Source organism: Triturus cristatus, chromosome 12 (genome assembly GCF_964204655.1).
Source record: "Triturus cristatus chromosome 12, aTriCri1.1, whole genome shotgun sequence".
Taxonomy (NCBI): Eukaryota; Metazoa; Chordata; class Amphibia; order Caudata; family Salamandridae; genus Triturus; species Triturus cristatus.
The window spans coordinates 756,732,469-756,757,763 of record NC_140595.1 but is presented as its reverse complement, the minus strand read 5'-3'; the positions used below and the strand labels follow the sequence as shown (position 1 = coordinate 756,757,763).

The 25,295-nt window shown below is 46.9% G+C and overlaps 1 protein-coding gene across 3 annotated transcripts in view; it reads left to right on the top strand.

Moving 5' to 3' along the window:
- Window positions 1-25,295, top strand: part of MICAL1 (microtubule associated monooxygenase, calponin and LIM domain containing 1) — a 398,198-nt gene that overhangs the window by 347,003 nt on the left and 25,900 nt on the right. For 2 of the 3 annotated variants that reach the window (XM_085639238.1, XM_085639239.1), the window contains exon 17: window positions 21,908-22,507. The exons of the other annotated variant lie outside the window; for it this stretch is intronic. In XM_085639238.1, coding sequence (XP_085495364.1) covers window positions 21,908-22,507 — 600 coding nt within the window. The remainder of the gene's footprint in view (window positions 1-21,907; window positions 22,508-25,295) is intronic. 3 annotated transcript variants of the gene reach the window in all.

The window sequence follows — 25,295 nt, the reverse complement described above, 5'->3', positions numbered from 1 at the left end:
TTTTACTGGAGTCAATCGATATCTCAGTCTCTTTATCTTATTTGGCCAGACTTCGTCTCTAGTAGTTCTCTTTAGTTTACTCCCTTTATCATTCTTGTCATTCTTTTCATCTCTCCAAGCTCTCTTTCTCAGAACTCGGCCTTCTGGTATCTCGTTTTCACTTTCTTCTGATTCAGTCTCAACCTGCTTTTCCTCTTCACCAGTCTATTTGTCCACCACTTGTTTTGATTTCCCTACTTCTGTCCCTCCTCGGCTCTCCGACACGCAATCTTGACTAGTTGTCCCTTCACCTAACTGGATGTTGCAGTTCCCTACACCTCCTCGGGGGTCTTCCGCAATCTGTCCCTCTCTCTCTGTACCTGTCCCTTGTTCACTCTGATTTGTTACGTCAGGTTGAATTTCTCTTGGTTTTTCATTTGAGACTTATGGTTCTTGATTCTCTTCTATGGCTTTTCCCTCGAGCTCCTTTTATTTCCTTCTCCTGCTTTCTCTTCGGGGACTTCGTTTTTCTTGCTCGTTATCAAAATCTGAGCTATCATCAGAGATCTGCAATCTTTTCCTTAGAGAGATACTTCTGGGGACCAATATCTGGTTTGGTTCCTTATCCCCCCTTACAGGATTTTCTTGTGTCTCTGGCTCTTCGTTGTCTGATTCAGTATTTGACTCTAATCCGTCATAATACTCTTTTCCTTTGCTGTCGACTGGATTCGTTATTCTCAGAGTATGGCTGGCATGGATCCAGTGCTTTAGTCCAGCACACTTCACAGCTGTTGTCATAGTCAGAATTACTTGTCTTGGTTTTCCCCACCTGGGAACCAAACAGTTTCTTCGTCTGTGGACTTTTATCCTTACCCAATCTCCTGGGCTCAGATCATGGGCTGGCTTCCTCTCAAGGGTGGTGGCATCCGCTCCAACCTGATGAAACACAGAATAAACTGAAATTTAACTGCAAAATGATCTGACCAACAAAAAGGAAGAGCAGGATCACACCGAAGACGAGGTAAATTGGAAAAAATGGGATCCAACAAATGCCCAGCAATGTGTGTAGGGCCAGTATTACAAAGTAAAAGATTTAATGCTGCAAAATCAGTGATCAGGGTGCTACTGACTGTACATTCAGAATTATCAAGATGAAAGTTAAAATCACCCAATATAGTGAAGTTCGACGCTTTAAGAAGATGTGGCGTGCCCAGATCTGGCAGTGAAGAAGCCCAGGAACTTTAAGGTCCAGGGGGATGATAGACAAGAATGCCTGAAAAAGTAATTTGCGGGGTCATTGTGATTTTAAATAAAGCTGCTTCACAGTTTAGAAAAGATAAGTCTTCCAATTTACATTGGTAGGATTTGTCATAAATTATGGCAATTCCTCCACCCTTTCCACTGACTCTGTCCCTTCTAACTATAGCGTAATTAGGTGGTAAGGCTAAAGCTACATCAGGACCAGAACTGGTATGTAGCCATGTTTCAGTTAGAAAGATAGCGTCTCACTGTTCAAAAGATCAAATATATCCATTTTATGTTTGGGAAGGGAACGACAATTGACGGCAGCGAGACGTTATTTTTTAAAGGAGGGGGGAGGAACTAATCAAAATTTAATTGGTCTTCTCTTTAGGAAGTACTGTGCAAAACGTAAAATTACAACAAGGAGAGCAAAAAACGTTATTAAATGCAAAATTGACCTTACAATCAGGGTCTGTGTAGGGGCGATATTTCATTAGTTGTTCAGATGGGTATTTTGTTGATGTGTCAAAATGGCAGATTATTGGCCAGGGTTCGTGGCCCCTGATCCCATAAGTGCGCAGAGGGGCTTGCCTTTGGCGCGCCACCGGCGCGCCCGCTGCGCGCGTCTGCTTACTGCTCATTTAAATAGAGGCAGTGCGGCGTGCAACAACTAGTGCACCAAGCAGGAAAAACGCGTGGCACTATCAAAATGGCCGCCATGAAAAATTCATCATTAAAAGACGAACAAACACACTCAGTGCAGGACCAAAGTTAAAAGAAGCAGTTAAAAGCATCAGTATTCAATTTTTTATTTAAAACAGCAGAGGTTTCAGCAGCAAATCAGGGATCATACAGCATGTACAGTACAAATAATGTGCAAATTCGGCAATTTAGGCAGAGAAACACAAAAGAAAACCTGTCAGGCGCTGCGCGTCCGCTTACTGCTCATTTAAATAGAGCCTAGGTACTCCCAAGTACGGTTCGCGGGCCACTTGCGGCCCGGCAGACCTTTAGATGTGGCCCCCGTGTGGAAAACAGCAGCAGACGCAGTTAGCAGCCATTGTCCTCCCTTTTCTTCATTCCTCGTGATGGCATTCATAGTAAAAAAAAAAAGGAAAAAAAAAAGGCAATCAAAGGCGCATGATCAAGAAATTAGTGATTCACCTCCTCACATGTGCCCCCTCCCCTTCTTGCTCAGTGACGTGAGACGCAGGGGCTCTAAGAATGGGGTGAAAATACATGAAAGACTCGTTAAAAAGTGAATGGTCTTTTGACGACCTGTGAAGTACTCAGGTGCGGCTGGCAGCTCAAAAACTGTCTGTGTGTTTGCCCGGGAAGCTGTCTCAGCCCGGGCTGACACACACAGGGGGGGAGAGGGGTTGGGGGGGGGGGGAGTGAGCCCTTTGAGCCATACGGGCGTTGCGTGTCTGGCATGCAGGTTGCTGGCTGTCCTTTAAAGTCCAGTTTGGACATCAGCACCAGCCACTGGGGGGGGAGGGGGTACTACTGCTGTGGTGCAGATCTTCAACCTCAGTAACCAAACAGCTGTAGTCACAGCCAACGAAGGCGGTCTGTCAGCAACATCAGTCAGTCATATTAGTGCCTTTTCAGCAGCATCAATCTGTGTAAGTTTTGAAGACTCCCAAGGTAAAGGCGTGCTTTTTATCCATGTTACCACGCTATGCCTGTCCAAGAGTTCTCCCTCCTTCACCTCCCAATGGGCCCATGTAAAGATAATGCCTTCTGAACAAGACACCTGAAGTTTAAGCTACGAGCCTCCCTGGTACCAAACCGGTTCCCCTCCTTCGAGCTGACTGGCCTCTGTAAACATTCCTAGTTACTGTATGAAGCACGCTGTGATTCTGCCTTGTTCTTCAAACAAGTCTCTCAGAGATGTGGTGCGGGTGCATAGCATGGTGTTCATGGAGGGACCCCAGATGCTCAGTGACATTCAGTGTGATTATATGCAATGTGTCTGTAGCGTCACTGAGTTCCCGCTTTACACAATGAGTAGGAATGCGTCCCAGTGTGACCCAGTGACTTGTGCTCTAGTGAGGGCGAAGTTTAATAATTGATTGCCGTCCCAGCTGTAGATTGGGGGCAACCATGAATTAATTAATGAAATGAATGTACCTATATTTACACAACTCAACCAGCAACTCAAAGGGCATCCCCAAACTAGAAAGAGTGGACTCTTACATGTAATATTAACCGACCTAGACTAATCTTGCTTGAAAAAATTAGTTTTCATTGTTTTTCTCAAAGGTGCAGATCCAGGGCTTTAATATCCCTGCCACATGCAGGGCTGCTTTCGATCTATGACTAGTTAAATGTGCAGCCCCTGGACTTATCTGTGCCGTATCGCATGCCCGGTATAGTGCCCTCTCACCCCTGCTTGTACACTACAGCTCTGTGATGCATCAGTGCCTCATACAGCACACTGCTCCTGCACCCCTGCCCCATACACTGCATCTCCGCGACCATCGGTGCCTCATGAACCTTGCAGCACAGGGCATTGACATCCCTGCCCCATACACCACAGCTCTGCGACCATACCCGCATCATGCACCGTACAGTCAGGGCCCTTGCATTCCTGCCCTGTCCACTGAAGATTTGTTTTTACTTTAGTAGCCACGCCCACGCCACGCCCCTCTTGTCCCCATCCGCAGGCTCATCGATGCGGGCCTCAGCCACTAACCAGACTGTACTTTTGGCCCCAGAGAAAAAGTTTGTGAGTACCCATGAAATAGAGGATGAGGCAGTGCGGCGTGCAACAACTAGTGCACCGAACAGGAAAAACGCGTGGCACTATCAAAATGGCCGCTGCGAAAAATTCATCATTAAAGACGAACAAACACACTCAGTGCAGGACCAAAGTTAAAAGAAGCAGTTAAAAGTGTCAGTATTCAATTCTCTAAAAAAAAAAACAGCAGAGGTTTCAGCAGCAAATCAGGGATCATACAGCATGTACAGTACAAATAATGTGCAAATTCGGCAATTTAGGCAGAGAAACACAAAAGAAAACCTATCAGGCGCTGCGCGTCCGCTTACTGCTCATTTAAATAGAGGATGAGTCAGTGCGGCGTGCAACAACTAGTGCGCCGAGCAGGAAAAACGCATGGCACTATCAAAATGGCCGCGAAAAATTCATCATTAAAAGATGAACAAACACACTCAGTGCAGGACCAAAGTTAAAAGCGTCCGTATTGATTATTATTATTTCTTTTTTTTAAAGCACTGTGGAAAGCACCTTAAGGAAAATCATCACAAATACACCTTTAACTAGGTGTCATGGGGGAGAGCAGTTGTTCAATATCTGTAGGAACTTAGATGCTTTATATCAGAAAGCTGCACCTAAGTGTGCGTGTTAGGCCTCGTTCTGGGGAGAAGCTTCCTAAACCAAAGGGAGTACTTGTTTCTGGGCCCAGAGCCTTTACTTTAGATAAATCCCCAATCTGTATGGCTGTGTGTCGGGTGGGAGCTCTGCCCAGCAAAGTAAGTCTGACGTGGGAGGGAGGGGCTGAGGCACAGGTCTCCAAGACAAACAGAGACCCTTCATCCGGGCATCGCAATGGGTGGCACAGGGGAGGGGCGTTGTAACCATCATCGCCTAGTAGCCTGCCTGCAGGCCAAGGTTGCCGGGCTTTGGAGGGTGCTGGACGACGACAGGGGCTCAAGAAGAGAAGAGCACAGGTACATCATGGGATCATAGTCTGGATAACAAAGGACTGGTATTTCACTACCACAGAAACCGTAAACTCGGGGTTTGTGCTTGTTTTCTGTGCTGTTCGGTAGCATTTCTTGCTCTTTCAGTGGGTCCAACACACTGTTCCACCTGTTACCATCTCCTGAAATGAGCTGGCTTCCAGCCTTTCTGTTCCGCCCTGCTAATTATCAAGAGAGCATCAGTAGTGCAGGAGTGGCTTGTATCGGGTAAAAGAGGCAGACCGGGGGGTGGATGGAGAAGACGGAGACAAATAAAAAATAACTTATCTGCCACCCTCCAGCATCGTGCTCTTCTGCTCTTCTCCACTGCAGGCAGGCATATGCTCCCAGACTGCTCTCTGGCCAATCGTGAAGCTGCTCTCATGCATGAGAGCAGCTTCAGGATTGGCCTGAGTGCTGTGAATTTGCGCTCCCAGACAGACTGGGAACCTGCACTTGCTCTCTCCAACTCCAGCTGCGTTGCTGGGTTGGAGAGAGCAAGTGCAGGTTCCCAGTCTGTCTGGGAGCGCAAATTCACAGCACTGAGGCCAATCCTGAAGCTGGGAACCTGCACTTGCTCTCTCCAACCCAGCAACGCAGCTGGAGTTGGAGAGCGCTTCAGTGCGCATGACGGTTTGGCCGTCCTAAAGTGGCCGTCCAAACTGTCATGCACACTGACAGCAGTACCCACCACTCCCCCTCCAGTACAGTCACCCCCCTGGCCCTGCCCCCAAGACTCGGCACAAGAAAAATAAAACTATAATAAAATAGGTTTAAAACCCGGTTTAATATATTTTTATTTTTCACGTTTTTGAGGGTGCTGGTGGGGGGGTGACACTCCACCGTAGCGGAGGAGCCACCGTTGCAGTAGTGATATGTAAAAGGCTGTTGGGCAGTTCACAGAATTCAAGCCACGGAGACGAGAAGCATGCTGGGGTGTATTTAATATAAAATGCCATCTTGCTGTGTGGAGGTTCGTCATTAGGAAAGTGCAGGAATGTGTTGTATTTACAGCAATATGACACATCCCTGTACGTTCATCTGCGCTGGCGCATAATTGGCTGCCTAGTGTAGGAAGCTGGATTTCTGTTGCAGTAACTCCCCCACTTTTTGCCAGATTTATGATGCACTTTGACGTGATGTGCCCTGGGTCCCTGCCAATCAGGTTCCCAGGGCCTGTGTTCTTTTCTAAAACTGTACCTTTTTACCCACAATTGGCATTTCTCTGCCCACATGCAAGTCCCTTGTAAAAGGTACCATGGGTACCAAGGGCTTTACTGCATTCTGGTAAGTTTGGTAGCAAACTTCTCAGCATAATAAATCCACACTGATGCCAGTGTGGGATTTATTCTGCAATGCACTTGGAGGGCATCTTAGAGATGTCCGCTCACAAACGACCAGCCTCTGGTTGGTTCCCGGACTGGTACACACCAGCCTCCCACCACGACACATGTTTCTGGACTCCTGGGGTGAGAGCCTTCGCTCCCTGAGCCCAGAAACAAAGCCTTTCCTGAGTGGAGGGGGTCACACCTCCCCCAGGCCAGGAAGAGCCATCTGTGACTGGGGAGCTTCAAAGGCCTTGCTGCCTGTGTAACGTGTAACGCAACCTACAAAGAAGGACGCCCAGCAGAGGAGACTGCAGAGAACAACTGACCTGGCCCAAGCCCTACTGACCCGTCTGCAGTTTCCAGAGATCCTGTGCCAAAAGTCGCCTTGTCCTGCAGCCAGCGACCTCCAGAACCCCAGGGAGGACTGACTGCCTTCCACAAAGACCGGATCTCCTGTGAACTGCAGCTCTGTTCAAAATAAACATCTAAGAAATACTCCAAGCCTGCTGAGGACAAAGAACCCCCAATGCCTGGAACCGCCACTGCACCCGGCGCCTATAGTCCGAGTCCAAGTGGCCCGCCAGTCCCAGCGAGGTCCCCCAGCGCCCCAGAGTCCGAGTCCACAGTGGGGTGACCTCTCCAGGATTCCCGACATCGCCTGCGGAGACCCTCCCCCAACCGCGAGTGGCCCGGTAAGGTGAAATCCAACCTCAAAAGACATCCCTGCATCCAGCCACCCTGTGCCCTGGAGAAGACAACCTGAGGTGCACCTATGTCCCCGAGCCCTTCAACTTACCTGCCCAGCTGTTGGCTCCTCCCGTAAGTCTTCCTGGACCGAGCCTGCAGCAAAAATCCCAAACTGGCAACTCCCATTGAAAGCGACAGGGCACCCGACACCAAAACAGCACCTTGCACCCGTCCGCCCCTATTCCGCTGCACCTTGTGTGCTAAATGGATCCCCCCTTCGCCCTGAGCTTAAGTCCAGGAGCTTTGCTCCCACAACCTTGTGGCCTGCTTGTGAGCAGCCCCCAACCGGAGGCCCCTATCCCTCATTGGATAACACTGGGCCTCAGCACTCTTCCCCCCGGCCGCCCTAGTGCCGCTGAGGTGCTTTGTGAGTGCATCCTTGACCCTGGGGGTACCTTGTTTCTAACCCCAGAAACCCAACTACCACAACCAAGTACTTACCTGTAAACCGATAACTTCATTTCCTCCACAAATAGAGAGCAAGGTATTATCTACTTTTACCTCTGCCTACTTTTGGGGTTTCACTGGACTCTGTGCACACTGTACCATACTTTGTTCTAGTATATACAGAGCCAGCTTCCTACACCTAGAACCAACGCAGGCCCCCTTGCACCATAGTGCAAGGGGGCCTGCGCTGCAGGGATGATTGTTTTGTGCAGGAAGGTGTCCCTTCCTGCACAGAAACAATCATTGATGGCATTGTGCTCAGAGCAAAAAATGAGGAGAAATATAGGTGTTTCTCCAGTTTGTGCCACTTAAACGCTTCCCCTGGGGAGGCATTAGAATCTGAGTCCTTCCCATGTTTACAAAACCTTGTAAATCTGGGAATGCATCCGAATCCATGGGTGTTGTGTGGGAATGCCCACAGAAACACCCATGGAATGCCCCTTTCACACAGAGTAATTCACGAAAGTTGGGGCAAATTTACAAGGCCATGAAAAGCTACGCAGGGGGACTTTAGGTAGCCCTGTAAATATGGGCCAGCACAGTGCGCCAGCGGAGTGTTAAAAAAAAAAAAAAAAAAAAGTGACTTCCGGTGGCACAGGGACATTGTAAATATTCCCCACATTCTGGAAATGGTAGGGCATGGCGGTCACGACGACAGTGGGCTCAGCAGGATACCATGCGGAAGGGCCAGTGGGTTCGGAGCAGCACCAAAGTGCAACAAGTGGAGGAGAAAAGTCACCGCAGGGAAAATACCCAGGTTGATTTGATTAACTCCACAGCTTGGAGCAAGTGTATTTACAACAGTATATGCGGAAATCTCCACCACTTCCCGCGCCTTTCAGTGACCTGCAGACCGGAAAGTTAATCCTGCCAATGGCTCGTCATCCATGAAATCCATTCACTTGCCTGAAATAGATTCACAAATCCATCGGGTAACGGGTAATCCTGTTATATGTGGTGAGCCGTAATAGTTTCCCACTTAAATCGCCAGTGAGAGTCCATTGAATTCTATCGTCATATAACAGCCTCTCATTGAACATTCATGTGAGCAGCCTAGTTCGCTCCTGGGAAGTTCTTTTCACAAATAATTTGTGGATGGCTTGTCTTTGTAATTGCACTGCCATAATTTTAAATGTAGAAACTGGCAAACAACTTTTTGGAAAAAAAAAATGCAAAACCTGCAGACATTCAGGAAATGTACACTTATCTAAGAACATGTCAAATGAAGGCTGGTAAATTTATTTAGTGTTGTTGTGGATTATGTTGCCCAACATAACGTGTTCCTACTTTTAAGTATCGAGTTAGGCGTGTTTTTATTTGTGTATATCTCATTTTCCTGCTGAGGGAGCCCTGTATTCTGATGGATACTTCTTACCACATATTCCTAACCTCGTAAATATCCTCAGGCACCAAACTGTAACTGTGGCCCTGCTTTTTGCATGTCAACTCCATTCTTCTCTACAAGTGAGAAGGGGAGGCGCAAATAAGCAAGTGCCACTCATACTCGCTGACAACAGTTACTTACTTGCAAGGGACATGTCACACCCTGCAGGGTATAAGCCTTGTAGGGAATGTTGCCAACAGATCTCCTGAGATCTGCCTCTGGTGTGTAGTTTCGGCGCACGACTACAAGGCCTGCAACAACTGCACCCAGATTAATCTGAAAGCCACCCGAGAACTCTACATGGCAAAACACAGAGTGTGGACCTACTCTCAAAGTCATTATCATGGCAGATCTTCATGGTCGAGTCCAGACGAAGCTGGTCTCTGACCCTTACTGTCACTCTTTCTTGCTCTCCAAAGAGGGCACATAGGTGTCACCGAGCCTCCAGCTCTCGCTCCTGTTCCAACGAGGAGCCGATTCCAACTTTAGTCCTGGTGCACACAGTTTCCAAGTCCGTTGGTGACGTCACAGCAGGTCAAAGCCTTTTGAGAGGACATGCTGTGCATCTTTGGCACACTTCTGGCTCCCTCTGGCATGCCTTTGGGCCCCAAGGATCAGCAGGGGCCTTCCGTCGGAATACCGCTGATGGATCAGTCCTCTGCGCGATCTGTGCCCTTGAACCTGCTTCAGGTTTCAATCTGTCAAAGTCGACATGGGGTCTGGTGGCAAAATCTGCACCTGTTCCTTGGACTTCAACTCCAGCACAACCTATTGAGGTATTTGACTCAGATTAAAACTAGTCTCGACCGAAATGTTCTTATGAAGGTGTTTCAGCCAGGCACCTACCAAACATCTCCTACCCTTCAATGAGGCTCAAACTGAATGATTTTTGGGCACATGAGTGAAGCCATGGTCTGGATCCCTTATCGATTGGCAAGTCACACAGCACCATAGGCCAGCACCAGGTTACCCTGAATTTTTAACCTAGCATCCAACTCTTCAAAGTTTGGTGGTGCAGACACCCACCAGATACTTCTCCTGACAGAGTCCAAATGCATGAAAACCTTTGGCAAAATAATGTTTTCATCAACTAGCCTACTTAGCTTGTGGTCTGTCAACAGCAGCTGCCATCTAGGATGTTACACCCATACACTTTGGGGCATGTTTTTTTTTAAATTCTTTTTATTGACATTTGCAGGAATACATCTGGTAAGGCAGGCTTATTATGCACACAGGAAATGTCACCAATCCCCAGATGAGGGCTGCTAGAAATTGTGGTGAAAGACGAGCATTGTGGATAACAGTTTGTGACTAGCAGTTTCCAGAGTCAACGGAACACACAATACATTTCAGAGTTAACGTGCAAGGTTCCAGTATCCTCAACGACCATATTCAACAAAGACCAACCGGTAGGAGGGGAGACCAGTGCCACGGGAAGCGGAAGGTGGAGAGGAGAAAGGGGGGGGGGAGACCAGCCTACGTGTGTGACCTAAGGAGGACAAGCATCCTCATGCACGCTATTCAGGCTTATGACACTGTCTTACGATGCTGCTCCTGAAGGATGCTATTGTGGGGGGTCTAACTCAGCAGTGTTTGAATGCAGGTACGTTCGCAGTAGTCCCAATATGTTTCTAGGCAGGAAGGGGTAGGCATGAGCTCCCAATACGCTGTCAGCTGTTATGGCAGAACGCAGAATCCTTGAGCCACTCCTCCCTATGTGGAGCTCGGCCTCTGCCCAAGTCCATGGCAACGCGCCGCTTTGCAAACAGGAGCATGGCCGCCAATTTCCTGCAGTCCGATGGCAGATCTTTCACATAGCCTGTAAAGCTATCAAGGCGGAGCAATATATGTGAATACTAAGCATCTCTCCAAAAGCCTCAAAAATAGTTTTCCAATATCGGTAGATGTTTGAACAGCTCCAGGCAAGGTGAAGGAAGGTGGCATCGGGGGACCTACAGCATGCATCTTCAGCCAGGCCAATTCTACAGAGCCATTCAGGTGTTATATACAATCTATGCAGGAATTTGAAGTGGATGAGAAGTAGCCGGTAATTGGGTGACAGGGCTCTTGCCAGAGTACAGCAAAAGGTACTTTGCTCCGGCGTGATTGCCAAGCGAGGTTTCCCACTCCCTGTGGGCTCTAGGGGTACATATGGGTGCTGTGTGCTGCATGTCAGAGTACAGTCGTGTGATCAGTTTTCGTGGAGAAGAATTTTTTAGAAAGCGGTCAAGCACATGGAAGGTTAGTGGCGCAGCAGGAAAAGAGGTAGTATACTCGCGCAATGCTGCACTCAATTGGAAATAAGTAATTTTCTCTAGGACCGTCAGTTTCTCGCCTTCCCGCCCCTGGAGGAGCTCTATAAAGGTCCCATCAGGGAATGCGTCGCCCGTTGTGGAGAGTTAAAGTCTCCGTAGTCATGTGCACGGGCCCGCCTCTGAGAGAGAGAGAGCAATGCAGGATGTTTGGGCAGAGGGGTTGAGCAGGGCATACAGTATGTCCAGACCAGCTCTGATGCAACACGTGCCATGCCCACACCGTGCATCCCACAGTGTCCATTCCGGATTCTGGCTGGGATTGTGCCCTGTAGAGAACCATGTGTAGCGGGTCCTGTATTGCCTGATCCTGTTCGGGAGCTGCGTGTGGCATAAACTGCGTCTGGAACACCCTGTGGAAACTGAACTGTGCCTGATCGACACGATCCATTAATCTACTGTATTTGGATCTCCACAGTTCATCAATGTTGCAGCTAACCAAGATACCCAAATAACACTCTGGCCATCTGCCCACTGCAATGGGAACTCAGCTTGGAATTGCTTAGTCACCCCCGTTAGCGGAATGATCAGCGACTTGGCCTAATTTTCACAAATACCAGAGAGTTCACCAAATCTGAGAAACTTCCTGAGCAGGTGGGCTAAGTTCTGTTTGATATACAGTGTGACATCATTCGTGTACAGAGAGACAAAATCACTTGCGGAGTGAATGCCAATCCTCGTTGAGCATGATGTTGTCGCAGGCACGCCCCCAGGGGCTCCATACCTATGGCAAATACTATGGACGACAGTGGGCACCCCTGGCGTGTTCCCTGCGAAACTTGGAACGGGGCGGAGATTACACCATGCACCCAAATCCGAGGGGAGTGAGTACAGCAAGGTAATAAGTTTGGTGATATTAGTGTTTAGTCCTATGCGGGCGAGAAGCGCAAACATGTAAGGCCATTCAAGCAGGTCGTATGCCTTGGTGGCATTGACAAAAACTCGCAGCATTAGCCCCACCTCTTGCATGGTAGCAAAGTGTATGCAAATTGTGCACAGTGGATCTACCTGGAATAAAGCTGCATTGATCTGGTCTTAGCACTTGAGGCAGGAGAGGAAGGAGCTAAAACCCCATAAGCTTTGCAAGTATCTCATTGTCAAGATTGATCATGGAGAGTGGCCGGCATGAGTCGCATCTCTGATGGTCCTTGTCCGGCTTCAGGATTGTGATGATGAGGGCCTCGCTGAGTGAGGGAGAAGCACCCCTCACTCCAGGGATTCCTTGTACATATTCATCAAGTGTGGGGCTAAGATCGTTGCATATTCCTTATAAAAGGCAGCTTCCAAGCCGTTCAGACCTGGGGTTGTGTTGCCTGGCAATGCCTGGATGATCCACACCACCTCTTCCACTGAGAATGGCTCATCCAGATAAGCCCTGTGTCTACCCTCCAGCAACTGTATGGAGTCAAATAATTTCTCATGTTCAGGAGGGGTGCCCGGAGGCGGTCTAGGGCAGAGCGATCTGTGTGTCCTCTCTACGATGCATACAGGCTACAGTGAGGAACCAAACAGAGCCCTGAGCATTCATCCACATAGTCTTCAACTCTGGCCATTGCAGTGGATTCTGGAATTCCCATGATCCACAGGTTGTTGCGGTGCGATCTCGCCTCCAGGTCTTCATTCTTTTTTCTAATTACCTCAAGCACCTTCTCCATACTGAAGTTTCTCCTGGGTATCTCTGCGCTCGTGCTCCAGCGCGGATCTGCGATGTTCAACTTGCTCAATGCGTTCCTAATGGTTAGTGACCTTCTCTTTCAAGCGATCGAATCTGTTAACAAGGGAGTCAATCTTGTATTCGATGGCGGTGAGAGGCTGTTTCAGCTCCTTGAACATTTCTCAGATCTCCTGCTCTGGTGGGGCGGTCCCTGCAGCCTCTTCGTCCTGCTGATCATTTTCCTTAGAGGTGGGACCCCTAGGGGGTTTGCGTTGTTCAGACATCAGTTTTGCCTGGCGTCGCTCTTCCCCGTACTGCCAATATGTGCCAGTACACCGCCGGGCTGCTTGCGGCCAGCAATTCCAAAGTCTCAAGGGGACTTTACAACCCACCTCTTCCGCCCAGGAGACTTCTCAATTGTCGGGGTATGGAGCAGCTTGGTGTCTTGTAACTGGTGCCCTGCAGTGCTTTCTCATATCCCTGAGGAGGATGGCCGCCCACCACCATCCAAAACGTAGAGGAGTTCTCCGGCGTTCCCTCGTGGAGATCAGGGCAGCCTTTAGTGAATGCACTGTACGTCTGGCAGGTGCCACCTGCCCAACTCACATTGTATTGCAGAGCCCCTATTCCTGTATGGTGCCTCACAGGGGGCAGGTCAATCTCCTCACAATGCCTCTCAGCTGCAGTGGGCCAACAACCCTGCCACAGTCTAGCAGTGTCACAATTCGCCTGGACTCCGGCTATCTCTTTTCATCAATCCCAACTGCTACTGACAATGCCAGGGGCCCGGTCATATGGCCCACAGTCCCTGACTCTGCATTACCCACCTCCTATAAGGGCAGCGCAGCTCTCTATGTCAGTGTAGGCTTCCAAGTGTCTGTGTCCGCATCCGCACAGCCCACTGCGGCAGATCTCGCACCTTTTGTACAGTCCGCTGCAGCCGGAGCACGGCGGTGCCAATCCGGCTGTCCAGGTGCCCGCACCAAAGGGATGAATGTCATATTGGTATCCACAGTCCGGCAGGGTCTCAAGCTCGCTAGGCACCACGAGCCCACTTCCCAGTCACATGTACCAGCTTCGGGTATCCTCACGGCACCCCTCCTCTGCAACGATCGTAGCTTTTGGTCTGTGCTAGCCGCCCAGGGGTTGCACCGTGCTTCCTATAGTGCTCCCACGCTATCACTTGCCTCTCGCTGAGGTCCGCAGCGTCCCCCCGGCGACTCAGGGAACTCTACATGCCCAAGCCCGCAGCTCTGCTCGGCCTGCCACAGCCTCCTCTACTCGCCAGTCAGCTCGTCCCGGCTGCCTCCATCTGCAACACCCTTCAGGTCTTGCACAGGGGATGTACCGCAGCCCCCTTCTTAAGCAGCGCTCACCTTTGCCCTACCAGGCCATCTCATTCATGTCGATGCGGCCCCATACTCGGTCAGGCTGCGTCACCTCCACACCCCTCCCAGAGCAATCCCAGTCTCCCCTCCAGCGTTATGGTGCAGGTCGGGGCTCCAGTGGCAGCAAACAGATCGCCGCAGTGTCTGGGTGCCTTCCCCCTGCAATCCAGACGACGATGTTAGCCAGAGACACCGGATAAATGCCGGATTCCTTTGTCCCACCAGCAGAGCCTCACTAAGTGGTGGCCATATAGCTGCCGGGCTCAACAGCGCCCCCCACTTTGGAACATGGTTGGTAACATCTTACTGGCAGTCCCAGAAAACTTACAAGCTACTTACAAGCACCGTTGATTATCCAGGAAGGGCTACTGGGACAAGTTTGGTGCTCCGGAGCCATGTATGAACAAGCTCCACAGACTTCTCCGGGAACGTCCAGACATTCCTAATGAATATGACCTTCAATGGTTCACACCTGTTTGGCACAAAGGGGGACTCGGCCCAGAAATATTTTAAAGAGAGCCGAGCTGCAGCACTCTCTTTTGGCCTTTCTGCACCAGTCTGGCAGTTTCCACCAACGGCTTGCCCTTTTTAGGTCGAGCCTGGGCAGCGCATGCGCTGCTCTGTGAGGCATGCTGCATTCAGGTAGGGACTTGAAGCTCTGCCCACTCTCCGCCCATATTTTTCATTGGCTTGTTTCATTGTCCACAGTAAACTGTGGCTGTTCATTGATTAATAGGCTTAGTAGTCCTTCCTTCGTACTGCCTTGTCTCATTTTGTAACCTCCCATGGTGACACCTTTACAAGTGTTGTTACTTGGTAGGCTTTAATTACAGCCTCCGAGCACTATTTTCTCAAATAGCTGTAGGACACACTCTCTCCTAACGCTTTAAAAAAAAAACATTTGCAATGCAATAGGTCTCACATTTGCGAGAGTTTAAGCTATTGGCATTGTAAATGGCAATGCCTTTCATTTATCTGTTTTAAAAACCACACATTAATAAAAGGCATTGTCATTTACAATGCCACTGGCTCAAGCTCTCGTAAATGCGAGACCGGTTGATTGCAAATGTTTGTAGGGGCTATGCAAAGGACTCGCCTTATTGACTACATCAGGCTCGCCACCTGCATAACAGGCCATCAGAGGCAGCCTACATCCCAGTCCCTCGCTGCTCCGACAACCACTTCAAAACCTCTTTAGTACATCCGTAGTGGCATACAGCCATCTGGTAGAAGGCATGGTCTGCCACTTCCTACAGGGGTGGCAGAGCATCACATCCAACAGGTGGGTTCTTCAAGTTGCTCAATGGGGCTACACCCTGCCATTCCTTTTATACCCACTGCCACCTACACTAGAGCATTTCTCGGAGGACCGTCTGTTAGTTTTGTGCCAGGAGGTGCAGCCTCTATTGGACATAGGTGGCATAAAGAAGGTACCATCGTCTGAAGTGTGGACTGAATGTTATTCCCACTACTTCCTTATGTCAAAAAAGGTTGGAAGCTTCATTCTATGTTGGATCTTTGCCCTCTCAATGCCTTCCTGTGAAAGGACAAGTCCATGATGCTCACGCTGGCATAGGTTCTATCTTCCCTGGATACCGGAGAATGGATGGTGGTGTTGGACCAGCAGGACGCTTTTTTTCACATCCGTCTTCTGGAGGTCCATAGGGGCTACCTGCAGTTTAGCGTGGGCCAGTGGCACTTTCAGTTTGCTGTGCTCCCGAAGTCACAAATGCCACTTGGGTGTTCACAAAAGTGATCATGGTTTTCGCTTCCCATCTCCAAATGTATGGGGTATTGGTTTTCCCTGACCTCGACAACTGCCTGTAAAAGGTGTGTTCACCACAGCTAGTTGACAACCAGCTTAATGATGGTGAACCTCCCCACATCACTGGGGTTCTGAATCAACGTGGAGAAGACACACCTGGCTTCTTCGCAAATGCGTTCTCTTATCTGAGCCATTCTAGATACGGTGATCTGTCTGGCCTTTTCTCCAGGCTAATGAGTCCAAGACATTCGGGCTATGATCCAGATGTTGCAGCTTCTGTCCTAGGTCTCAGTGAGGATGGCTCTGAGGTTTCTTGTCCTGCTAGCCATCTGCAGCCTGCTTAAAGACCATGCCAGATGGCTCATGCGACCCCTGCAGTGGGATCTGAAGTCTCTGTGGGCCAAGCACCAGGGGAACTTATCAGATTCCATCCAGGTATTAAAGGAGACTGCAAAGGATCTGCAGTTGTGGCTGCTTGACCACAGTTTGGCCAGTGGTAGAACTCTCTCTCTCTAGCTCACACAGAGTTGACAGTGGTGGAAGACGCATCACTAGTGGATTGGGGAAACCATCTGGGAGAGGTGGAGGAAGGCATCAACCTGATGGAGTTGTGAGAAATTTCCTTGGTGTTAGAAGGCTTCCTGCCATCCACCAAACGGTGGCTGGCTCAGGCCTCACGGACAACACCACGATGTGCAACTATCAGGGCAGCGTGGTGTTCTGGAGTCTGAGCCAAGAGGTCCTGCACATCTAAACGTGGCTGAAAGGTCGGGGCATCTCCCTGATTGCACACTACCTGCCAGGATCTTTAAATGCTAGGGCGGGTTAACTCCGCTGACAATACCGAGTAGATCACAAATGGCAACTGCTCCCGGAGGTGACACAGAACATCTTACTACAATAGGGACAGCGTTGGGTCGATTTCTTGGCTACCGCTCAGAATGCACAGTGTCAACACTTGCACAATGGAGTTCCCAGGAAGGGTCTCTCTTCGAGATGCATTCCACTCAGAGGGGAGTTCGGGATTCCTGCATGCATTCCTGGGTTTACTTGTTATGTCCCAAGTTCTGAATATCAAGAGCAACTGGGCCAAAGTCGTCCTAGTGGCCCAAGATGGAGCCAGGAGATTGTGGTACCCAGAGCATCTGGGCATTTATCGGTCCTCCCGATCTGGATGCTGCTTTGAGATCCTGTACGAGCAACAGGGCAAGGTTGTACACTCAGCCTTGCCCAATCTACACCTTCATGCATGGAGATTGAGAGGCAGTTGACTGAATTCTATCTCTCTACCAAAGTAGTGGATGTCTTTCTATAAAATCTATTTATACCGCACACTGTGACAACTTTGTGGCTTTGTGTGGCACCGGTAACACTGACCACTAGGACATGCATTGGGCACTCAAAAAGGTTACTTGTCATCCCTTTTAGCCTTTTTGCATTTATCAGACCAACTATTCTTGTTTAAATCACTTTCTCAAAGGTTTGCTCTTCATGTTCCCACAAAACCTTTTATAATGCCTTAGCTTTGTCCTTACCTTTCTAATACGTACTTCCTTTGAGCCTTTACACACCCGTCCCCTACATTTGCTGACCCTGAAAACGTTTTTCCTCATTGTGATTACATCAGCACGTCACATGAGGGGGACCTTCAAGCCCCATCAGTCCAGCCTCCTTATACCGCCTTCTTTTTGGGCAAGCTGATGCCGAGGACCAGAGTGGCTTTTTACCGGAAGGTTGCAACTCCTTTTCATGTCAGACAATCCATCATTCTTCTGATGTTCTTTGCTCCTCCTTGCCCCTTGAAAGAGGAGGAGAGGCTCCATATAGTGGAACTCAAAAGAGAACTCAGCTTTTTGTGAGTTTTTCTGAGGTGAAGAAAGGCAAGGCAGTACAGAAGAGGACCTTATACAGGTCCTCTGCATCAAGCCCTGCTTCACAATGGCGAAAAAGCAGCCTCTAGATGTGTTGAGTGCCCGATCTACCAGGGCCAAGGTTGCCACCTATGCGTTGGTTCGCTGAGTTCCTGTTCTGAATATCTGTTAGGCGACAACATGGGCTTCGGTGCATAAGTTCACAAAGCCCTACTGCCTTGACAACCAGGTATGATGCAGTGCTTAATTGTAGCGGTTGGTTTCCGACACTGGCATTTCTGACCATCTGCCATATGGTGGCATTGTTGTTCTAAATTAGAGATGAACACACCAACATTTGTTTATTCAATTTACATAAAAATGACTAGCACTTGACGTTCAAGTCATTCTTATAATTTTGGGGAACTGGAATAGTCTGAATCGTCACACTGGTAGGGTGTGATGGTTAGTAGTTGTGTTGGTTCTGTTATTGGCGGTCCTGGCAGGGGCAACGGGTGGTGCAAGCTGCAGTGGCTAACTGACGAGGGCCCTGGCGCTTCTTTTATTTTTATTTACAAATCAAGCACTAGCTCTAATGGGAATGGCATTTTGGCCTTTCGGTCCTGTAAGACTTTTTGGACTACGATATTCTACAGTCCCACCATTTAGGGAGGTACTACTTTGGTACCTAATCTAAAAGTGAGGAACCTGTGGTTAAAGGTATGCATCAGAAAAACAAGTTACTTACCTTCGGCAATGCTCTTTCAGGTGAATAGTCTAATCGCATATTCCTCTATGCTCTTACCCCTCCCTGTTCTGTGGAATGGATCCTTTTCCATCTTTAAAGGTCTCAAGTTGGAGATCTGCACATTTGACCAATTTATTACTTTTGGGCACCATGTTGGAGGGCTTAAATAATGTCTAGACAGAGGTCTCCAACAGGTTGATCGCAGCTACTAGTCGCTTGCAGACTGCTAATGAGTAGGTCACACATAATTGCCTGTCAGCAGGCTTAAGGATATACAGCTGCCCCCCTGATAAGGCAGTTATTTACAACACTCTGCCTGATTCTGTGAGGGAGTAAAAAAAAAAAATGGGCAGTGCAGGATGATTCAGCCTACCTTCTTCTGAAAAAGTGTTTTTGCTTATTTTTCCGATTTCTTTCTTGCTTTTACTCATCGTTCTTTTGTCCTTGTTCTCATGTCCTTTTCCTTTCTAAATTTATTTTATTACTTCTTTCTTGCGTCCCCTCTTTATCTCCATTCACCTATCCGTTTATATCACTTCTTTCCCCTCTTTCTTTCTCCTTTTGCCTTCTTACCCTTTGACATTACTTTTCTTTCCCACTTTCTTTAATATTTTTTTTTTCAGTTTTTCTTTTTCTTTGTCTTAATGTTACTCTGGCTATTTTCCCAATGTTTACCTTCTTTTCTCATTGCTACCTCTGTTTCTCTTTTCCTCTATTTCCCCCCAGTTTGTTTCATTCATACTTTTTGGTTTCTTCTCCTTTCTCATTGGCTTTTTTTTCACCTCTTTATTTCTCAGCTTCTTTCTTCTCTCCAATGATTTCTTCTTCGCTTTTCTTACTCAGTAATTATTTACTTTGTTCTTTCATTCTTTCTTTTTACCTCCCTTTTGTCTCTTCTTTCTCTTTTTCTTTCCTCCCCACTTTCTTGATATCTCTTCTTCTCTACTTCCTTTCTTTTATCCTGTTTGTTTGTTTCTTCCTTTCTTTCTTTCTTTCTTTCTTTCTGTATTTGGTTCTTTCTCTGCATTTTTTTCTCTTCTTTCCTTCCTTTGTTTCAGTCTTATTTTCTTTCCGTCTTCGTCCTTTTATTTTTCTTTCTCATAATACAATTACCTATTCCATGTTTTCTTTTTTTCCTACTTTCATCCTCCACATTGCTGTTTTTCTTTTTCTTTGGCTCTTTCTATGCCTTTCTTTCTTTTTCCTTATTTTCCAACCTTTTATCGTTCAGTTTTTCTTGCTTTTTTTTCTTTGTCTGCTCTTTTCTTCTACATTTTCAATGGCAAGGGAACCCAAAGGTATACATGGGACCATGGGTAAGGATTGTTTATCAAGGAACAGTCGGTCCCTAGGTTTAAGAATGCATCAAACAATGCACATAGAAAATGAATAAGTTCTATGTCAAAAACTTGAAAAAAATAGTATCTAATCATTTATGTAATCACAAAATAGAAAGGAACGTAATCAGAGTGGGAAACAGGAGACGATGCAAGGGAAAATGTACAAGAGAAATAAAAGTAAAAACTCAAACATTAAAGAGGAGTGACAATTAACAATGTTCGAAAGACCATGTGACAATTTTTTGGTACCGACGCTATTGGATTTAGGAATCAATAATATGCAATAGTCATGAGACTGTGTGTCGACGATGTTTCGATCCCATTACCCAATATATGGATCATCAGCAGGACTTGGATTATGCCTCAGTTTCTTTTATTTAGGTACTGATCCGAAGTAATGAGCCGGGAAGGGAACTCTGTGATATAGAGTTGAGTAGCAGTGATGGCAAGCTGGAATTCCGTGAGTTGGCAATTACAGTCCTGTACGAAGCTTAGTGCTCATGGCAGTTGGGAAAAGTCATCTCGTCAAATTTAGAAAGGCAGTCGCGCAGTGAATGCATGCACAGCTAAAGCGAGTCCCTTAAGCTGAGGGATAGAGGGAGCAGCACATCCGCAAGGGTGCTTGAGAAGGACTGCAGCACTTCCCCAGAGAAGCTGCAAGGAAGTAGGGATGGTGCACTGATTGCACATGACGGGAACTCCAGTCAGTCTCCCTTTTGCGGTCTCAAGGGCAAAGGGATAAAACTGGTCCATGGAGAACCCAAATGTAAACCTTTTCCAATACAGATCCTGAGCCGTTGGTGCTGTATGATCCCTATAGCTGGACTGGGGTAATCTAGGGCAGCGTTCAAGTTATTTGGCCGCTGTACATTTATCGAATTCCTCATTAGGCAGTAGCTCACGAGGGATTTCACTGATCCGAGTAGCTCTCACTGTAGGAAAGGTTGGAAACCCCTATATTAAAGCATTCCAAAGTTAAGGAAGCTCACTGTCTGGTGCTGGCTCAAGGATGGATGCAGCGGAACCGGCTTTTCCTTCACAGCGTCTGTCATATTGGCTCCCGTTTGTTGGCAGTCTTGTGTTCCTGCTGTACAGGTGTAGCACGGATTCAAGTCCAGAGGTTTGCAGCCTAGGGATAATCTTTACCCTAAGCATCCTTTTAAAGTCCACGTGGTTGTAAACCTGCTTAGTCCCATCTGAACAGTCTACCAAACTTGCTGCACCTCCTTTTGGAAGCTCAGATACATTTGCTTATTCAGATTGTGGAAAAATAATCAAATCTCTCTCGTGAACTGGAGGAAGGGACCGCAGTATCTGAAAAAGAGCGACCGGACAGATGCTGTGGATAAAAGCGAGATAATAGATCCCTGATATGTCGTCCTATCTGCAGACAGTTTGGCTAAAGCCCTGTGTCTCCTTGTTCAGAGCCGGGATTAGCAGTGTTATGGGTAAAAACATTTTACTCAAACATGCATACCACTGCTGCCATTGCAATCCATGGGAGCCCTTGGATTGGTTGCTTCCGAATTTACTAAAGAATTAGAGGTAGCAAAATGTATGAGCTTGAAATTCATATTCGAAACAACTTGTCTGTTAGAGCTTGCTTAGGACATTAAAGTTGCATTTTGCAGCATAGGTCTACTGGGTTCATTCATAGACGTTTGGTCTTGTTCTCATTCTGTGTCTGCTGGGTTTAGGTGTTATATTGTGCTTTGTTAAAACTGTTTCATTCTCTTAATATGAGAGCATGTGCAATATTGGCTCGTTTCAGGCTAATGCACTACAAATCTAGATTTGGCCCCAATTTGGAACATGATCAATACATACAATTCTTATTAAAATCCAACCTAGTGTTCAAAAACTGGTTTGCCTGAACAAGATGCCCAAGACTCGTTTAGCCATAAGGGCAACATACTTATGTCCCATTGACAGTTTTCCCTTATTAACTTTCCTGTGCTCTGTAACTTGTTTCAAATGGTCTTTTTGTGATAATTTACAATCCTGTTTCATTTCTCCAGGATATTTCTACTGCATGATCCATGCTGGTGAGAGTTTTGAGACCACTCAAAGTGGCATCTCCACGCAGGATGACGAGCATAGAGACTTGCACTATTCAGCTACAGACCTGGACCATAGAGCTCCTAGCCTAACCCAGCAGCCTTCGGCCTCCACAGAACCTCCTCCATTGACCTCTCTTGTTTCAGACGATGTATTCCAGCCATCCAGTGTGCCACCTGGGGCACAAAATGTCGTTTTTCCTCCCGCGCACCCCCAGCTGCCAGACTCCACCGTGAGTGTCCCTTTCAAAGCCAAGGCCCAGGAAGTCGATGGGGAGGCGCAAAATGGAAGTTGCCCTAATAGCGAATCCTTGAGCAACAGAGGCCAAATCGTGGTAGAAAAGAGCCCACCGCCACGTCATTCAGAGTTGATGCGGCTGGCCAAGTCTGCAGCTCCAGAGGCCTGTGGCCCTCAGCTGGATGAGCAAACTGCAGAACGTAAAATATCAAAGAGACGTATTAACCTCTCCACACTGGAAAAGGAACAGTTATCAAGATTGAGTTTGGGCTCAGGAAATGAACCAGATCTAAAATGGCTCGAGTCCGGAGTTCTGAATCAAGGTAAGAATCTTAAAAGCGAGCTTCCTGAACGCAATCATCCCAGGGCACTTCTCCAGCCGTGTGTAAAATCATTAGTCGTCTAAAAAGAAAGATTCCATACATTTCTGATATTTTGATTTTATGCCCCAGCTAAGGGATAACCCCACATAGTTTTTCAGTTTCTAAAGTGTGCTTGTGACTCTGCTTTTCATTTGCTGTTGAAGAGATTGGTTAGGTTGCTGTTGAAGAGATTGGTTAGGAGTCTTTTGGGGGTATTTCTTTCTATTTATCACCACCTTGGAATGAAAGGGGAAGTAAGTGCGGCAGGGTTTTCTTGTGAAGTTTCCAAAATAATGCTTCCCAAAGGAAGATATTCAGAGTGCATACAGTGACATTGGCACAACACAGGATCTCGCCCTCGTTAACTCTTGCCCATATTAGGTACGATACGAACGAGCTGTTTAAATGTGAGAAGTGGAATGACATGGCCTACAGGTACAAACTATATAAAAGTGAGTGGAAGATCTTCCAATATACCAATTCAAGAGTACACAAAAAAGTAGCTTGTATCTTTTCTCAACAATTCTTTGGCTGTTAGCGGGAGCTGCAAGCAGGTCAATGAGTTTATCACCTTGGTGCCCTATGATGCCAACGACTCCTGCTTGTTAAAGCAGCAGCCTGTTCTGTAAGCCTGGACAATGTATGTTTGATCATTCGTTACTAGGATTCCCGTCCTTTCCTCTACTATAGGGCTTTGTGATGTAGACGTGGTGGCATGGAGCGAGTTAGGTTAGTCACCACGTACCCACTCCTGACATTGCTCCCAACTAACGTCAGTATGGAATCTCTCATTTTGACCCAATGTGGATACGTGCCAACAGCCAACATCATTCCCATATTCATTCCTATATTTATTTCTTAAACACTTTCGTCTTTCCCCATCATGTTTCTCTTTTAGAGTGACTGAAATCTAACCCAATTTAATAACATTCAGAAACACACTTTGCGTTTACCTTGGCAGCTCCATTGTATTTTTATTTCCTTATTGGAAGTTACTGCATTCGCAAAACATTTCCGTTTGGAAGTAAACAATAGTTAGCCATCGACTCAATAGCTGCAACTACCCACCTCCAGCAGAGGTCCACTCATGAAAACCATGCGATCTCTCTGAGTAGCTTGGATGAGGCAAGACAACTCAAGACACATCTAAAAAAACAGACTCAATTCCGTTTGTAGTTGTACACGTACCCATGGATGACATAAGTCCTTGAACAACATAATTTGAGTTTGCTGTGTTCTCCCTAAGTGGCCAGGGTATGCCCAGATGTGAGTCCCGTGCTCACTACACCACTGGATTCAAGCTAGCCGGGCTGATGAGAGGTGAACTCCAGAAACCGGTCCTAGGATGCCTATTTCTGGTCCAGGGAGGACGTGGCCTGGCAGTTCGAGCTGGATTGTTCCCATGTGGCACAGGGTCAAGACTGATTTGCATATGGCTGGGTCCAAACTGGGGTTGCGTGGTGAGCAAAGAACGATGATGGATCCAACACAGATCTGAGACTGGGGGTGAGCATCTGAAATGTTTCAGCTCTTCGTCCATCATCTTATTGAGTTTGCGATAAGTCCTTGAACGACATTGGATGTAAGGGAGACTCACTGCTGTGAATCACAGTGTTGCATAGTGTTCTTAAAAGTGGAGAGCGGAAGATGCAAAAGGCGGACGGGTACAAGAGGACAAAAAGAAAAGAGAGAGAGGGCCCCAGGCACCGCTTCTCAACTGGGCAGGGGCCAGGACAGGGAAGCTTCAGATGGCCTAGTGAGCGGATGGGCCCTGGCAGGCAGAGCTCATTCAATTATTATATGAGGATGATAGATAATATTACTAAGGATTGTTCTGATTCTATCCATCCCTTCCTGTTTTAAGCCTTTCTTTTACCTGGAGTACTTATGTAGATATAGGAAAGGAGCTGCAATTGTTGCTACTGATATCTATCTATCTATCTATCTATCTATCTATCTATCTATCTATCTATCTATCTATCTATCTATCTATCTATCTATCTATCTATCTATCTATCTATCTATCTATCTATCTATCTATCTATCTATCTATCTATCTATCTATCTATCTATCTATCTATCTATCTATCTATCTATCTATCTATCTATCTATCTATCTATCTATCTATCTATCTATCTATCTATCTATCTATCTATCTATCTATCTATCTATCTATCTATCTATCTATCTATCTATCTATCTATCTATCTATCTATCTATCTATCTATCTATCTATCTATCTATCTATCTATCTATCTATCTATCTATCTATCTATCTATCTATCTATCTATCTATCTATCTATCTATCTATCTATCTATCTATCTATCTATCTATCTATCTATCTATCTATCTATCTATCTATCTATCTATCTATCTATCTATCTATCTATCTATCTATCTATCTATCTATCTATCTATCTATCTATCTATCTATCTATCTATCTATCTATCTATCTATCTATCTATCTATCTATCTATCTATCTATCTATCTATCTATCTATCTATCTATCTATCTATCTATCTATCTATCTATCTATCTATCTATCTATCTATCTATCTATCTATCTATCTATCTATCTATCTATCTATCTATCTATCTATCTATCTATCTATCTATCTATCTATCTATCTATCTATCATCGCAAGCTGCCCCAAAAGGAGTTCAAAGCAGCAAGCAAATGACTTGGGACAGCTTTCCATCCAGTGGAGCAGGATATCTCAGCAGGTTATACAAGAGGTTCAAAG